At 37.3% G+C, this 15,299-nt stretch overlaps 1 protein-coding gene across 2 annotated transcripts in view; it reads left to right on the forward strand.

Annotated features, from left to right (window-relative positions):
- LOC145205018 (titin-like) overlaps positions 1-15,299 on the forward strand; it is a 128,906-nt gene that overhangs the window by 62,578 nt on the left and 51,029 nt on the right. For both annotated transcript variants that reach the window (XM_080077642.1, XM_080077643.1), the window contains exons 25-36: positions 71-136; positions 207-329; positions 827-1,024; positions 1,445-1,571; positions 1,755-1,883; positions 2,196-2,334; positions 3,645-3,730; positions 4,097-4,227; positions 4,675-4,886; positions 5,234-5,524; positions 6,087-6,210; positions 6,709-6,831. In XM_080077642.1, the coding sequence (XP_079933768.1) occupies positions 71-136; positions 207-329; positions 827-1,024; positions 1,445-1,571; positions 1,755-1,883; positions 2,196-2,334; positions 3,645-3,730; positions 4,097-4,227; positions 4,675-4,886; positions 5,234-5,524; positions 6,087-6,210; positions 6,709-6,831 (1,749 nt within the window). The remainder of the gene's footprint in view (positions 1-70; positions 137-206; positions 330-826; positions 1,025-1,444; positions 1,572-1,754; positions 1,884-2,195; positions 2,335-3,644; positions 3,731-4,096; positions 4,228-4,674; positions 4,887-5,233; positions 5,525-6,086; positions 6,211-6,708; positions 6,832-15,299) is intronic.

The raw sequence follows: 15,299 nt of genomic DNA on the forward strand, positions 1-15,299 counted from the left end.
TGTTTTACGAAATGGTAATTGTTGTGCCAACATTTTTCCCCTTTTAACAGTAAATACTTTTGATCTTTAGCGCCACCAAAACAACCCAAAAAGAAAAGCGCACCAGCGCCGAAACAAGACGAACCAGTCGCAAAACGTAAGTAAAACCCCAAAACAAACGTCTTCTAAGGTTTTGTTTGGTCTGACTTTGATTTTTAAACTTTCAGCTGTTGACGTTTCGCCAGCTAAAAAGACGGGATCTCAAGTCAAGCCAGCATTTATTGACGGTTTGACCGACGTTACTGTAGCCGATGGAAGCACCAGCTTTAAACTTTCCTGCAAAGTTGAAGGTTAATAAGACGTTGTAATTTTTGCTGTAAGTTGTTTCTCCAAAGAGGAAACAAAGTAAAGCGTTTTGCATGGGTTACGTGAAAATATGAAACCTTTTATAAACTGTTTAATACGCTAAGTTTCAAAACAATTAGCCGCACCAACATTCTAAAAGAGGTAATTTGTTTCGACCTAATTAAAATAAACTTCCAGAAATTGCGCAAGAAAGTCTCCAGCTGTTATCAGCAACATTCTGTAAACCTCAATTAATCCGGACCCGTTTTGGACCAAACAATTTGTCTAGATTAAGGGAATATTCGGATTAACCCAATCCGATTTAACCGAGGTTTACTGTATTTGGAAGATAATTGTCGATTTATGGGTAGATGATATTTTATCACTTTGATTTTAATAGTATAATTAAATAGGATTCAATTATCTATAACATAACTCAAATCTTATCATATTGGCAATATTTTACATGTCACTTTGCAACGTTTTAATTTTTTAATTTTAGGAAAACCATCTCCAGTTGCTCGTTGGTTCTTTGATGGCGAGGAAAAAGAAAACAATGAGGACTTTCGGATCGTTTCATCTGGTGATGACAGGACCTTGATATTTACCGAAGTCTTCCCAGAAGATTCTGGAACCTACAGCTGTGTTATCAGCAACAGTGCCGGTGAAGCTACGTCCAAATGTAAAATCACCGTGGAAGGTTCGTTTTTTTTTCGTGTTTTTTTGTACAAGCTGTGATATTTCAATTATTAATTGTGCTCATTTTGGACTAAATTCCCTTCCATGCCTTGCGTAATAGTGCATTTTATGCAGATATTAAAGAACTTGTTTGCTATGACTTGTTTCGCATAGAACGTTTTCGATTGATAATAAACTTGTGTTTTTAGTAAATTACTTTTTTGGTACCAACTAATTTTAGGTGGGCTCTTTACACATTTATCTTTTTGCAATTGCGGTCGAACACAAAGATGATTGCGCAATAGGCGTTGTACACTTTTATTTCAACGTTTGTGTTAACATTAATTAATGTAACACTCTAAAAAGCCATTGAGTTTACAAAAACATTTCCCCAAACATAACAAGCATTATGAAGAAAAAAGTTTTTGTTTTATTTTCACAGAGATTGATGGCGAAGCACCGTCATTCATTATGAAACCAAAACCAGTGAATGTGAATGGTGGAGAGAAGGCTATTTTCAGCTGTCGTGTGGACGGTGACCCATCACCATCAGTTCAATGGCTATTCTGGTTAGCAAATTTCACCATTGTATTTGTTAACTTGTGTTAAAGTTCATACATAATTTATGAATACAACCATTTTCTAGTTGCTTGTGTTGATGTATTTCTGAAATCAAAATTGCGTGGGCCAAATGTATGTCTGTTTTTATATGTCTAACCATTTTATTTTCATTTTTTAAATTTAACCTTTAGCAACCGTCCAATCCAAGATCTTGACCGCATCCATATATCCGAAGCCAACCAATCAAATAATTACACGCATTCGTTGGAAATTCCAATTGTGTCGCCTCAGGACGCTGGGAGATATTCTGCTTGTTGCAGGTATGTGCTTGAACATGTCAAGTTTTGGATTAAATTTTTGATTGTTCCCATGATATTAATACTGCTACCAGTTTGTATATACATGTGGAGACCCATTCGTTTCTGCTTCAAAAACTAATTAGGTCATTAAATGCCAGAAACGAGGTTAAGACCCAAATTTAACCAACAAATATAAAGTTTGAATTTTGTCAACAGAATATACTGTTTAGAAATTGGCGAAACCCTTTTCTTGCAGTGTATTTATATTTTAAAATGCAACTCTGGGCATTTTCAACTCAACTGTTCATTAACCTTAACAATACTGAATCACAGGAACCTGCTTGGTGACGTCACATGCACAGTTTCGCTGATCGTGAGCGACGCCAAGCGACAGGATGCCTGTACAGATTTTCGGGGTGTTCTGAAGAAAACAAAATCACCAACGTCACCCAAAGCGACTTCGGAGGAGCAGGTTCGATAACCGACCTTTGTTAAAACCCAAATGTTTGAATTTGTCTCCAGTTTTATACTAATTTAAAGATACACATAGAAAAAAAGAATATATGCCAGTTTGAATTTTTAATGTCATCCTTGTTCTAAAATGCCCTTTTACATCCGTGGGTAGGTTTGGTTGAACTTTTGACATATTCGTTGGGCATTGAGTTACATTTTCAGCGTTTGAATAAGGATTTAGAGCAGTCAGTGTTCAATGTATTTCTTTATAGGTTAATACAACTATAGGTCACAATGCAGCTAATTTTGAATGCTAGTGTAAATAGAGCGTGCAATGCGTCAGCCAACGAAGTAGATATAAAATACAGAAACCCAGTTTCCCTAATAGAAAGATCGTAAACAATGGCTTAATACACACGTTTTAGTTTATGATGATGCTATAGCATCTAAGCCCAAGAACAGAGATTGTGATACATTACAATGCGGAAACATCTTACTGCTGCAAAACTGCGCTTTCTCACTTCGCTGTGCCTTGTTACGTCACAAACGTGCTCTTCGCGATGTTGGAAATATGCCGGAAGTGTGTAAAGCAGTCTGAATGGGCTAGAAGGCGTTGAAAGAGGTGGTAGTTAGGTTAAGTGAATCAGTGGTATTAATAGCATAGACGCAAACGAGTTATTCATTAGTATTGGAGGGATAACAGCACCTTGTAGACTTAGGTACACCTTACAGTTAGGTATAGTATGCTTCAAAGTTCTACGAAATATAATAAAATGATTGTTGGGTGTGTTGTTTGTTTGGGAAAAGAACAGTCAGTGAAAGCCTGTGAAGATTGATAATAACATTTCATACAAATGTTTGTTTCCATCCAGATAACAAGGTTTTATTGATAATACAGTCTACATTAAAAGGTTTTTTTTCAATTTGTGGTTTCAATTTGTGCATTACAAAAGTGTCTACATAAGTAGAAACCATGTCACAGTCAGCACCAGGCTAGTACCATCAGCTACACAAAATGTGGAAAGACTTAGTGAATTGCATTCCGTTTTGTGACGGCGAGGAGAGATGGATCTTCAGCTGTGTAGCTTGTTGTTATGTCGTCTTCAAGCTTTTAAAGCGTCGCAAGGAAAGGAAGCAAGACGACCCGGTATTGCAGATTAGATTGTGTAAAATGATTAGTAAAGTATATAGTAACCGAAAAATATTAAGTTTTGTTAAATCGGTCATTTATTCGAATAGAATCTCATCAATTTGACAATACTATATTATTAGATTAAAGAATTAATTTATCTGATATGCTGGTGTTATAGAATCTTTTTGTCTTCTCAGGTTGACTTCCGTTCTGTGTTGAGGAGCACTTCAGCCGACCGAGACTTGGGAAGAAGGGGTGATTCGACCGGATCCGAAAACTCGGGGTAAGCAATAATATCGACACATGCGTAATATGCCATTTAAACAAAAAGTAGTGCTCACGAAAAAATAGAATCTGACTGCCTGACAGTTGGATATGTGTAACTACCACCGATTTGCGAGATTCTTGGTGCTGCAATAAAGTGATGTACCCCCATACTTCGACTGTATACTTAATCGCACCTATTACTGCTAATAAATTTCTTTTGGAACACTACATACGGATCTGTTCTTAAATTGCTTTTGTTTTTGATGAACACCTTGGTTTTGAATATATATGTAGGCTACGTATATTAATATCAACTTGGTGTATTTTGTTTCTAATTGTGCTAAATCATAAGATGGGAACCGTTTTATTTCCGTATGCGCAGCGAGGACCCTGGAATGATCTACAAGGAAGCTTTAACTACTACCGTGAAAACGAAAGCTCTCACTGAAGAGGAAAGAAAACGTATGAAAGCGGAACAGAAAGATTTCAGATCGAATCTTGTTCGTACTGTTGGTAAGTTTAATGTCTAAAAGTTTTCATAGATAGAAAACAAAAATTTCTAAACGGTTTCTTCTAAACTTGAATCACATTAATAAGAGTGTAGAGTTGTTTAATAAACAAAAGTAAACGTAGTTTCGTTTTACTTTTTAACAAATCTACGTATTTGAACAAAAACCAGTTAACATACTTGCTTCTATAAATTTAAATTTCATCCATCATTAGCTTGTGCTGCTTTGTTTTTAACTAACACATTCCCGCCGATAAAAACTGTGCTATGCAGTGTAAAGTTAAAATGTTTACGTTTTCTTGAAATACTTTTTAGCAGCTTGCAATTTCAGTAACTTAACAATACAGAACAACAGCTACTTACGATACTTTGTCTTTTTCATCTTTTCATTTAACAGGCTTAATAACCTTAACACCATAAAAAAACCTTTTCCACTTTTCACTCACCTTTAGTAAATCCTGAACACGCAGAGACGAAAACCGATGTAAAAAGTCGAGGACCGGAACAAAAAGACTTCCGGGACGAAGCGTTGAAGACTAAAGTGCAGACCAAGGCATTGGGTCAAGAAGATTACAAAATCATGCACGGAGAACAAAAGGACTTTAGATCAGAAACTATCAAAAGCAAAGTTGTCACTAAGTCGTACAACGAGGATTTGGTGAAGGTATAAGAAAATATGACTTTTAGTTGAAGCAATTGTTTGTGTAGTGGTTTGCTGTACTTTGTATGTGTAAATAACGTGCACCACTATTGGTACTGTTTACAAATGTAAACAGTGTGGAGTATGTGGGAGAATTTTGGTTTAATTTCTACTCAAAACTTAAGGGAAAATCTTTAAAGAGTTTAAAAAAGCCTTTTATTTCTGCTTAAGTAGGCGTTATTAAGGTGTCGTTTCGTGTATGCTGGAATAGTTTAATCCCATTTTTTTCCTTATTCTCATGTGCTAAAAATAGAAGTTTTTGCAGTTAAAATGACACAAACATTAGTGAACACTGTTTCTTATATCTGTAGGCAAAACGCGCCGAACAAAAGGATTTCCGGAACGTTCTTTCTCCGACTAAACGCGAAGGGGATGAGGATAAGCATAAAGATACGGAGCATGGAGGTACATTGAAACTAGCGGAACTGCCGAAAGCAAAATGGAAGAAGGGATCAACCATGGACCACAACACAGTAGCAACAAAACGTTCACGTCGTCGGGAAGTTGTCCCTGAGAGGAAGATCCAGCAAAATGGCGATGAACAGGACGAGGAACCAGTTGGAACTAAACCTCAGTTTGTTCAACCTTTGGCTGATATGGAGGTAAGATATAATGGTCTTCTTGTCTGAAGGTGCATTTTTGGAATAAGTTAAAAATCGAAAGCTAACAGCCTGGCTATACTAGCCTTTACGGCTATTGTCTGGTCACCAGCAGCACTAATTAGACCATGTATGCCAAAACGTTGTATACTGTCTTCTCCCATTTAGTTAAGTTGTGCCGAACTGTTCACAGTAAAATAGGAACCAAAAATTAGTCGAGAAATCGTCCTTTACCGCCCTGTACCTAATACTAGAATTAAATTTTTATTCTTATGGGAAAACCCAACAAATAAGTTTACGCAAAGCAATCCAGATAATATATCACCGTGCCACAACTTGTATGATCAAAACAATAGTTGATGTTAATTGTGAAATAAAACAAAATAAATATAATATCCGCTCGGACAAAGTAACAACCGAATCCAGATTAGGCTATAAAAATACAAGTGGAAAAATTCTCTGTGATTGTGATTCGTCCGCGACGTACAACACAAAATCAATTATTTCATGTTATGGTTATCCGAACATGTTCTTTTAACAAATTGTTGTGCATTTTTTTTCACAGAACAAAGACGGTGAACCGTTCGAGCTTGTTTGTCACGTGACTGGAGAGCCAAGGCCCGAGATCACGTGGTTTCTTGAGGATGAAGAAGTAAAGGCCGAAGCCGATATTGCTATCACATACGAAGGTAAATACAAGGCTTAAAATGGAAAATGCTTTCTGGTTAATGTTATTGTTCAACTAGGAAGTCAAACTTTTTTGTGTGTGCTAATAACCGCGTTTCCTTGTAACGGTTGCAATTGTTGATGTTTGACGTTGTTAGGGACTTTGTCTGACTTTGTGATTTCCTTAAAAAAAGCACATTTTGTTTTCCATTTTAATTTTTTTCCTGTATTTACGAATTTCACCCCCCTTGGTCAAGATAGAGTAATTCAAAATTCTTCAAGTTTTCGCTATTGTTGGTTATTATACATTTTGATCCCTGTTGAAGCCTAAAAATCGTTTTAGCAATGATCGTTTCTAAGCCAAAATTTAGGCACAAAGATTGACCATTTTATTAATATGTTTGTTGCATTCCACAGAGATTGTCAAAACCAATTTAATAAATCATATTCAAGCCGCTATAAAGATGTCTATCACATTTTTACATGAAAACTGTGATTTTTATGAAACTTTGCTTTTTCAGGGGATGTGTGCCGACTGTCTGTGACGGAGAGCTTTCCAGAGGACCAGGGTAGATACAGTTGCACAGCCCGGAACGACCACGGGCAGGTCACGTGCTCGTGTTACGTCACAGTGCTTACTGAGGGTGAGTCGGCGTGATCTCTAGCGCCGCTGCGTGGAGCCCCTGCCGTAGCGAGACAAGAAAAAATTCGAAACAAAAAACTCTGACCAGATTTGCGGCGCGTGCGTAAGACAGAACAGACACCTTTTCACTCCCCCCTGCTTGCACCCCCAAACCACCCCCGAAATGCTTTTACCCTTTTTACCATTCATATATTATTCTACTTCTTATTATTATTATTTGTATTGTTATCCGAAGGCCGACTAATTCTGTAGCTGCACCCGAAGTACCATTTGCGTTGCCAGCCGATTAACTGTGTATGAAAACGTGCAGGTGTTATTGCCGCAATTGAAACTTTCTATGCGTAGCTTCACTCCCCCAAAAAACCTTACGAAAAGCACCCTAATACTACCGCTCACGAAACCGTTGTAAATTCTAACGTCATGATATGTGACGTCATGCTCGACCCCTCCCCCTTTTCATATGTGCTGCTTCAACTTGGTGGTGACGCAACAATAAAGGGCTATGATGTAAGAATGCATCTGTGTCTTTGTTGCTTAGTTCGAGGTCAGGCGAGATTTTAGTCAGGGATTTAGGCGGCTACGGTGGTCCAGGCTTCACGCGGCGCTCGCTTATGTGTTCTGCTATGATTGTGATGCCACAGCGATGTGCACGCGTCGAAGCATGCATTGCGATTTGGCGTAGATTGTGGTGTGAGAGTAGAGCAGTGCAGATGCATTTAAGATTATGGAAGTAACTGATGATTTTTATGAATAAGTGATTATTGTCAACAATACAAAGTTATCTACAGTGAAAATAGCTCTCGAAGAAGGCTTGTACATCCACCTACTACTGTAAACATAAAGTTTTTAAAGCGAAACCAAAAAATGATTATTTAGTCAAGCATTACTGGTGGTCCATATACAAATTTAGGGTAACATAGATTTTTTCCTAACAAATATTACTAGCGTTAGACATTTTAACATTTTCATCACACTAGAAGCGGCATAGAGCCACTTGCAAAGTAAAGTCGAAACGTTGGTTCACAAACAAAGGATAATACGTTGAAAAGTAAACCTTGACAGCTGTTTCAGAATACTTGTTGCAGTTCTTCACAGAGTTTAGGTAATTGCGTACAACAAACACACAGCGCTTTGTATTTCACGTATAAAGCACCTGCAACTGTTTATCTTATTACAATCTACTTGTATTTCCACGTTGAAAGCAAACGATCGAACAATACGACAAAAGAGGCTTTGAAATTCCAGAACACAAGAAACAAAAAAAAACTATCTTTTTTGACTTCGTGAATACAAAGCTAATAACGTTGAACATCTTTAATCGTTCAAACACTTTTCAAAGGTATTTTGTAACTAATACACAAACCTTATTTCATATGTTACAAAATAGTTTTTAATTAGTCAGTTAAAAACCCACTAAATGAAAAGCTTAAGAATAGATTCAAACCTGGCAATTCAATATCGAAATTTTACACAACCTTAAACATATCTTAACTTTCGACAAACAAACTTCTTGCATAAGTATTTGGCAACTTGCGCGTGTAAACGAGCCATAGTAGTGGGAGAAGGAAAGAGAAAGGCAGGAGGAGCAGGGAGCGTAACCTACATCCGGATGGGGGAGATTTGTTGCCAACTAAAATACTGAGCTTCAAACTGCCGCTAAAATGCGTGGGATTTTAAAGCTGTTGCGCAGGGTAGTTATGGCAACGGAGCATATTGCTTTTTACAAACGTACGAAAAAGTGCATTAAATACAAGCTTTGCATTTTCTGTAGAGCTTTTGCGTACACTAGTTCGTAAAATGTGAGGCATATATTTTCGTTTTAGGTCATTTTTTTGCTTACATTCTTTTGAATTGTTCTTGTAGGACGCTTTGAATCAATGGCAGTCAGAAGTCCCTTTACATTAATTTGATTTTATTTCTTACGACGGAGGGCTATAAACCTTATGCCTTGCTGTCAGTATGGTTTACGATTGCATTGGGCCCTATCAATTATCGATGGAAATGTCATTACATTGGGTAATTACAGGCTGACGATTCCTCTTGATTTACTTGTCTCTCATCAGATCCGCGGTGTTAATGCTGTAAATGTAGTAAGGTTTATTCAAAGCAGTTGCCAGTGAAAAATGGTAAGGTTAAAAAATACAAAGAACATTTATCAATATCTAACTTTTTATGGCGATGGCCCTATACAGGCTAAACTTGTGCCAGTACCAGATTGGCCGCTATTTAACACGAGGTAATTGAGTTTCCGCTTCACTACACGATATAATGTGTGATCGATTTATCTGCTAATCCTGTTGTTATGAGGATTATATATGTGAGGAATAGCGTTTATTCAGAAACTTAAGAAACCAAACACACTAAAACTTTCATAAATCGACCTAAATACACACTAAACGTACCCCTTACAAAAATATGTATTACTTTGGAACACTACATACGGATCTGTTCATAAGTTTAATTTATGAAAATAACGGTGCATTTTAACGTGTGTAATTGATGTGGCTGTCATTTGAACAATAAAGCATGTCGCTTTTTACTTTCATTTGGGCCGTCATTTTTATCATTAAATGTATTACCTTACATTTGAAAAGAATAACGTTACTATTGCCAATAAGGTGACAACGAACTAGTGTGGCAATATGATTATTTAGCAAATTTGGTTTTGTAAACATTGTTGTCTATCTCGTTGCTTGGTTGCCAACTGTCAAAGTGTACAATCCACAAAAATGGAGACACGCACGAACCGAGGTTGGAACAGGAAATTGCAGGCCGCACTCGCAAAGGCCCTTTCATGTAAACGCCGCATTATATCACACTGTAGCCATATGCAGTAAAGCATGACTGCTGGTGGCCCTAACTACTGTCTGCAGGCTGTGCTTGCATGAAAAACCGTGCGACTGGAAGGTTACGTTGTGCAAAGCAGGATATGTTATGGCTTGATCTTATTTCAAAGTTTAGTTGTGTGTAGCTATAGGCATAAGTTGGCAGTGCAATAGGAGTCGAATGGCGTTAAGCAGTGATTGGCCTTTCTGTTTTCCAAAGTGTTTCTTAAGACTAGTATAACATCAGTGAAATATGTAGTGTGTCAAAAAGCAGTGTTTGATTACTCTTGGGCATTGGCCGTGTTTTAGTCAATAGTTTGTCAGTTAAACAATCATACAAATACAGTGACAAAGTTGGGAAAGCGATTGTTTGGTGAGGTAACCTGTTCGTTAATGTTTTGTACACAAGCCTGGAGACAAAAAAAGTCGCGTAAAACATATCAATAGTAAGTTCTCAAACTTACATGGCAGTTGTACATAAATAGTATGCTAAAAAAATGTCTTAAAATGTAGTCAATATCCTTATAGGCAGTGATTACACAGAGGAAAGGTCCAGAAGTACCCTGTGCACATCTTGCAATAAACAAACTGGCCGGAAATATATCATCTGTTAAACTGTCGTTTTTGACCAGAAGTTGCTGAGTAACGACAGCAAAAGGCAAAAGGCAAAAGGCGGAAGTCAAACTCTGTATAAAGTTACCGTAAAATGTTCAACAAGTGATTAAGCGGCACCTAACAAGTGGTTACTGCAGAAAACATAAGTAACGAATTTCTACATAAACACATACAACATCGTTCGGCTTTAGTAAGATCATGGAAAGATAAACAGTGTAGGCGTTGAGTTGAAACTGAAAGAATCCAAAAACGCGGTAAAGTGTAACAAAGTGGATTGTGTTTGTTTAAGTTAGTTAGAACTTTAGTAAACAACAGTATTTGTAGGATAGCATACGTTCCAAATTTTAACTAAACTAAATCTTTTTTTTACCTAACATGATTTAGAATTTGTTACCAGTATTCCTACAGTGTCCAGCATTTCACAGAATTATTTGTTAGGTAGCTTTTTCATCATACTTGCCATACTTCAATTTTTTATGGCGTGATTTTAATATCCTTGCCAACGATCGTTCATGCTTGACAACGTTCCAATGAACAATTAATTCTAGAATTTGCGGTCACCATGAGTATGACGTCGTTCCTGGTGATAGCTATTGTTTCTTAGTTCTTTCTGCGTCGCTGCTTAATCATGGGGGAATGTGTTTAGGTACAACAATAGCGTTGGGCTTAAGATAGTGTCTGTAGCATGCGGTGGTAACTAAATAACTGATTTTAAATCTGGTTTGCCTAATGTTTTTCACTGTGAGTTTTGTAAAATCACTCAAAAAAGTGAAAGATATATCTGCAATGTAGGTTCTATACGTTTACAAGTTTCAGAAATGAACTTTTACCCTGACTTTATCAAGGTATCCGACAGATATTTTTGATTTTCACTTACAACTTGGTTAGTAAAATCTCTGTCGATTTAGTATTGTCGTGTCCAGTTCATGAAGCTATTCTAGGCCTACGTGATAATTTAGGTTAAGTTTGATTTGTGGTAAAACTAGTAGAAAAACAACACAGTAATTACCAAGCCGCTAATATATCGTTAGATTTATATGAAAAAATGTCTCCGTTTAAGTTCCATTGCACTATAGTTGCATCATGGTTACATTTTATATGTAATCAACGAGTTTTAGCTGTGAATTGATATTCTTGGCTTTGCTTGCATATAAATGGCACACTTATAGGTCAATGTGGCTCTTATTGGGTGGCAGTAATTGTGGACAAAATATTTCGTTTCACACTAGCTAAACAGCTAGAGTAAAAACTATTTTAAATGCTTTGACATAAATTATTACCATTTAGTCGATGTAGTGTATCCACCAGTTATATATAAAAAGTGCTATTATTTGCCACTGGACCATTACGCTGTAAAACCAAGTTCTAAATTTGAATTCTATTTTATCTCACAACGGATTTGGGTTTTCCGAAAAACGAAGAATGTCTCGCTTTCTAATCCGCCTATCCCTCGACCGCAGTAAAATAGAACCACAGTTAAGTCGTATTAGCATACAACGTCGCCCGTTATAGGTTGTATTTTCCAGCTCAGTCGCCTTCAAGACGTTTACGTTACACGTTGTCACTTCATGAACGGTCTGACTCGTGTCTAAATTAGCCTTGTCGATCGATCAGTGAAATTTCGGTCAACTTTTGATCAATGCATGCGATGATGCTAACATGTACGTGATCTTTAACTTTGGCAAGGTCATGTCACTATTTTTGTATACTATACTTCATTTGTTTACAAAATGAAAATTGGATGGAAAGTCACCGACTGCAAGGTTTCAAAGCTGAAAAATTCTTGATCAGTACACAACTATTAGGCAATGGTTTCAAAAGATGTACATTTTCTTGAATCAGGAATCTGATGGTACAAGCCAGGCAAAATGTTTATTAATAACCATACGGACTGATTTTGTTTTTCACAAGGATTTAAAGCTCAAGGGTTGTATATTACTCAGGTATTCGTCCACTTAAGTGTAGATCAATATTTAATATTTGGGCTCTTCTGGTAATATCCTCATCCTAATAATCAATATTTGTTTATTTGGGCCGTCATTTGTAAGTTTCAAATGGCTAATACGGCAGCTCGGAAAAAGCTATGAGCATTATGGTAATTTAAACAGTTTTATTAACCTGGTTGTTTTATGTACCTTTGCTCAAACAGCTCTGCCCGTTTGCCATTGCCCTGCGTACATTAGACATGCCATTTTTAAGAGGAAGTGATTGTTACTCAACTTAAACAAATAAACAAAACGTTTGAGAGGAAACCGTACTTCCACCCCAGTGCTTGTAATATACAGGTCTTGTGTGCAAAATTTTTCCAGTAAAACCAAGAACATTTTTTGTCTGCAATCCCCACTGGTCATAGGGTAATCACTTCGTCACACAAATTCCCTGTAAAACTGTGGCAACGTACATAACACGACCGGAAAAGTTTCACGCCTAAGTTACTTTCCTACGACCTATTATTAATAACATCCACTTTGTATAATTCTAGGCTAAATATAACTGGAATATCCTTAAACAGACACTTGCAAAAGTCATATCAAGAACTTTTTTTAAGGTGAAATTAAACAATCTTTTTACTTGTCGTGTGTCACATAGCAACTGTTAAATAAGTTCATTATGGGTCCTCTTCCATGATATTCCACCTTTCTAGTTAGAAAGCATTAAAGGAGATTTTAACTAACAATAGCCGTTAGTTCAATTCGAATCCAACATTGTTGCTTATCGCAATTATGTGTGATCAAATGCCTACTTCGAGGCATTTACTAATCTTAAACTACGGCTGTTCGCGAAATGGAAGCATGGTAATTGGGATATCTTTTAAATTAGCAACATAGCCACTTCAGGAAAATGACACTGTTTAGGTTTCCGAACGGGGCATTTGTATTGAACTTTCACCTTAGAAAGTGCAGGCCAACATGAATCAGTGTTTTCTAAACTTACAAATTCAGTCATAGATAAAGCATGTGAAGGACAAAAATATCTAAGCGCTACTAAGAATTTGATTAATTGGTTTTCGGCACATGACAGGAAGAGCGGACCCCATGACTTTCAGTTCGATGGAGCTTCAGATATCATAGTTATTACCTACTTATAAGATAGGGTAGTTTGTATTCAGTGGTTGTGCACATGCATAATATCGTTATGTAAGTGCATCTATAAGAATGTGTGGAATTTGCGAGAGTAGAATCTTTGATTATCGTATTTCTGACCCGTGTTCAGCCAGCCATGTTCTTTGCCTACTCTTGAACTAGTTCGATGTTTTCAAGCAACACACACATGCTGCATAGGGACTAACTTTCCAGTTTGCAAGAATTTGCAACAAGGCAACTTAGAAAATTCGTACATCTTGGCCTTGTATCAGTTACTACGCATTGTTTGCATTTTGAAATCAATTCCAATTTAGCTGCTACACTTTTATTGTGTGCAGTTAGGTTTGGACTAATTTTCTTGATGTAACATTGGTTTGTTGTGCAAAAGCTCAAATGCAACTGCTGGAAATATGCTGAATGCTAAAATACATCTGCAACCGCAAAATCAGATTTTCGCTACTTGAAGAAACCCATTGTTTTGGTCGCGACTTATCTTAAGGACATTATAGCCTTTGGGCTTTAGCACAAAGTTTCAGGTTTATTGCCGAAGTTTTTTCATATTTAACATATACTTAGAGGTTTTTATTGTTGGATATAGTTTCAGAGTGGAAAGATGTGTTCGATTATTTCGATAGTGTCAGGATTGTTATTGCCACCATAATATTTGGACAATAAGCAGGCAGGAAAGAGCTTTTCCATGTTACGCCGTGTTGTGCATGGATTGCTTGGAAGGTATTCAACAGTGCATTGGAACTTATATTTGCGAAATTGTTGATTAGGTCGGACAGTGCGCATCACTTGAACTGTAATATGTCTTCATGTTAATTAGCAAATCTGCTTCAAGCTACTTTTTTGTCAATGTGACTCTTTTGCTGTAAAAATTAAAACTAGCTGGTTAGCTGGTTTTCGATTTAGCTTGGTTTAGAGATGTTAAAGAAACCGTATTTTGCAACACTGAAAAGATTTAGAGTGTAGCTGCAAACCGTGCACACTGTCTCGGCCTATTCAGTCTCATCACTCAAGCTGATAACAAGGCATTGGCGTATGGTCTAGTATAGCCAAAAAGTAACAGACTAAAAAGCACCCTTGTATAGGATGTGACATTTTATACACTATAGCAAACGTTGCCGAAATATTGTGTATATTCTTCGTGGGCTTGGCCCGTTTTTCAAAGTTATTCTTCTTGCAATGTGACAGTTATAAACGTGAAAAGTGTACTTGTGGCGTCATGAAACATACAGAAAGTTTGCCGGAAAACGAAACTGGTTACGGTCAAACCGTGGAGCTCCAGAGGATGTCACATACTTTCGACTATACGTAATCTTTAAAAAACATTCTCTTTGGTTGGGTAGATAGTAGTGAGAACTATGTGGGATATTTAACATAATGTTTACCTTTGATTCCATGCAGATTTAACGTTAAATCTCCAAATCATTTACACTAAATTAAAAACCACAAAAATGTCACTGCAATTTAAACGTCCTTCGAAGGAAAGTTGAATCCAAGATGGCTACTAAAATGGACACTATTATTTCTGCCCTCGACCGTGACGAACTCGATCACGTGATGGCGGTGCTCAACCGTGACCGAGGCTTGCGTGACCGGGACCAGGAGAGGTTGGTTCGACTCAGAATGGACCTGGTCCGGGAAAAACGCAATGGGGCTTTAGTCGTGGGGCAGAATTATCACCGCGACCCAAATTCTCGCTGCGCGCGTTGCCTGGGTGCTTTGGACCTATACGACCGGTGGGATAAACAAAAGGCGAGATGTTTTCTATGCAAACATCTCATCTGCAAAAAGTGTCGTGTTACAAAATGGAGGACGGAGTGGGAAGAGACGAGCGCCTTGATGCACGAAAAGGAGAATAAAAGAGAAATAGTTACGTCGAGTGCTCCTGTTTCTCCTGCAAGGAGCTTGGATAGACCGATCATAAAATCGGTTGCGGA

The sequence above is a fragment of the Phallusia mammillata genome, chromosome 8 (assembly GCF_965637545.1).
Source record: "Phallusia mammillata chromosome 8, kaPhaMamm4.hap1.1, whole genome shotgun sequence".
Classification (NCBI taxonomy): domain Eukaryota; kingdom Metazoa; phylum Chordata; class Ascidiacea; order Phlebobranchia; family Ascidiidae; genus Phallusia; species Phallusia mammillata.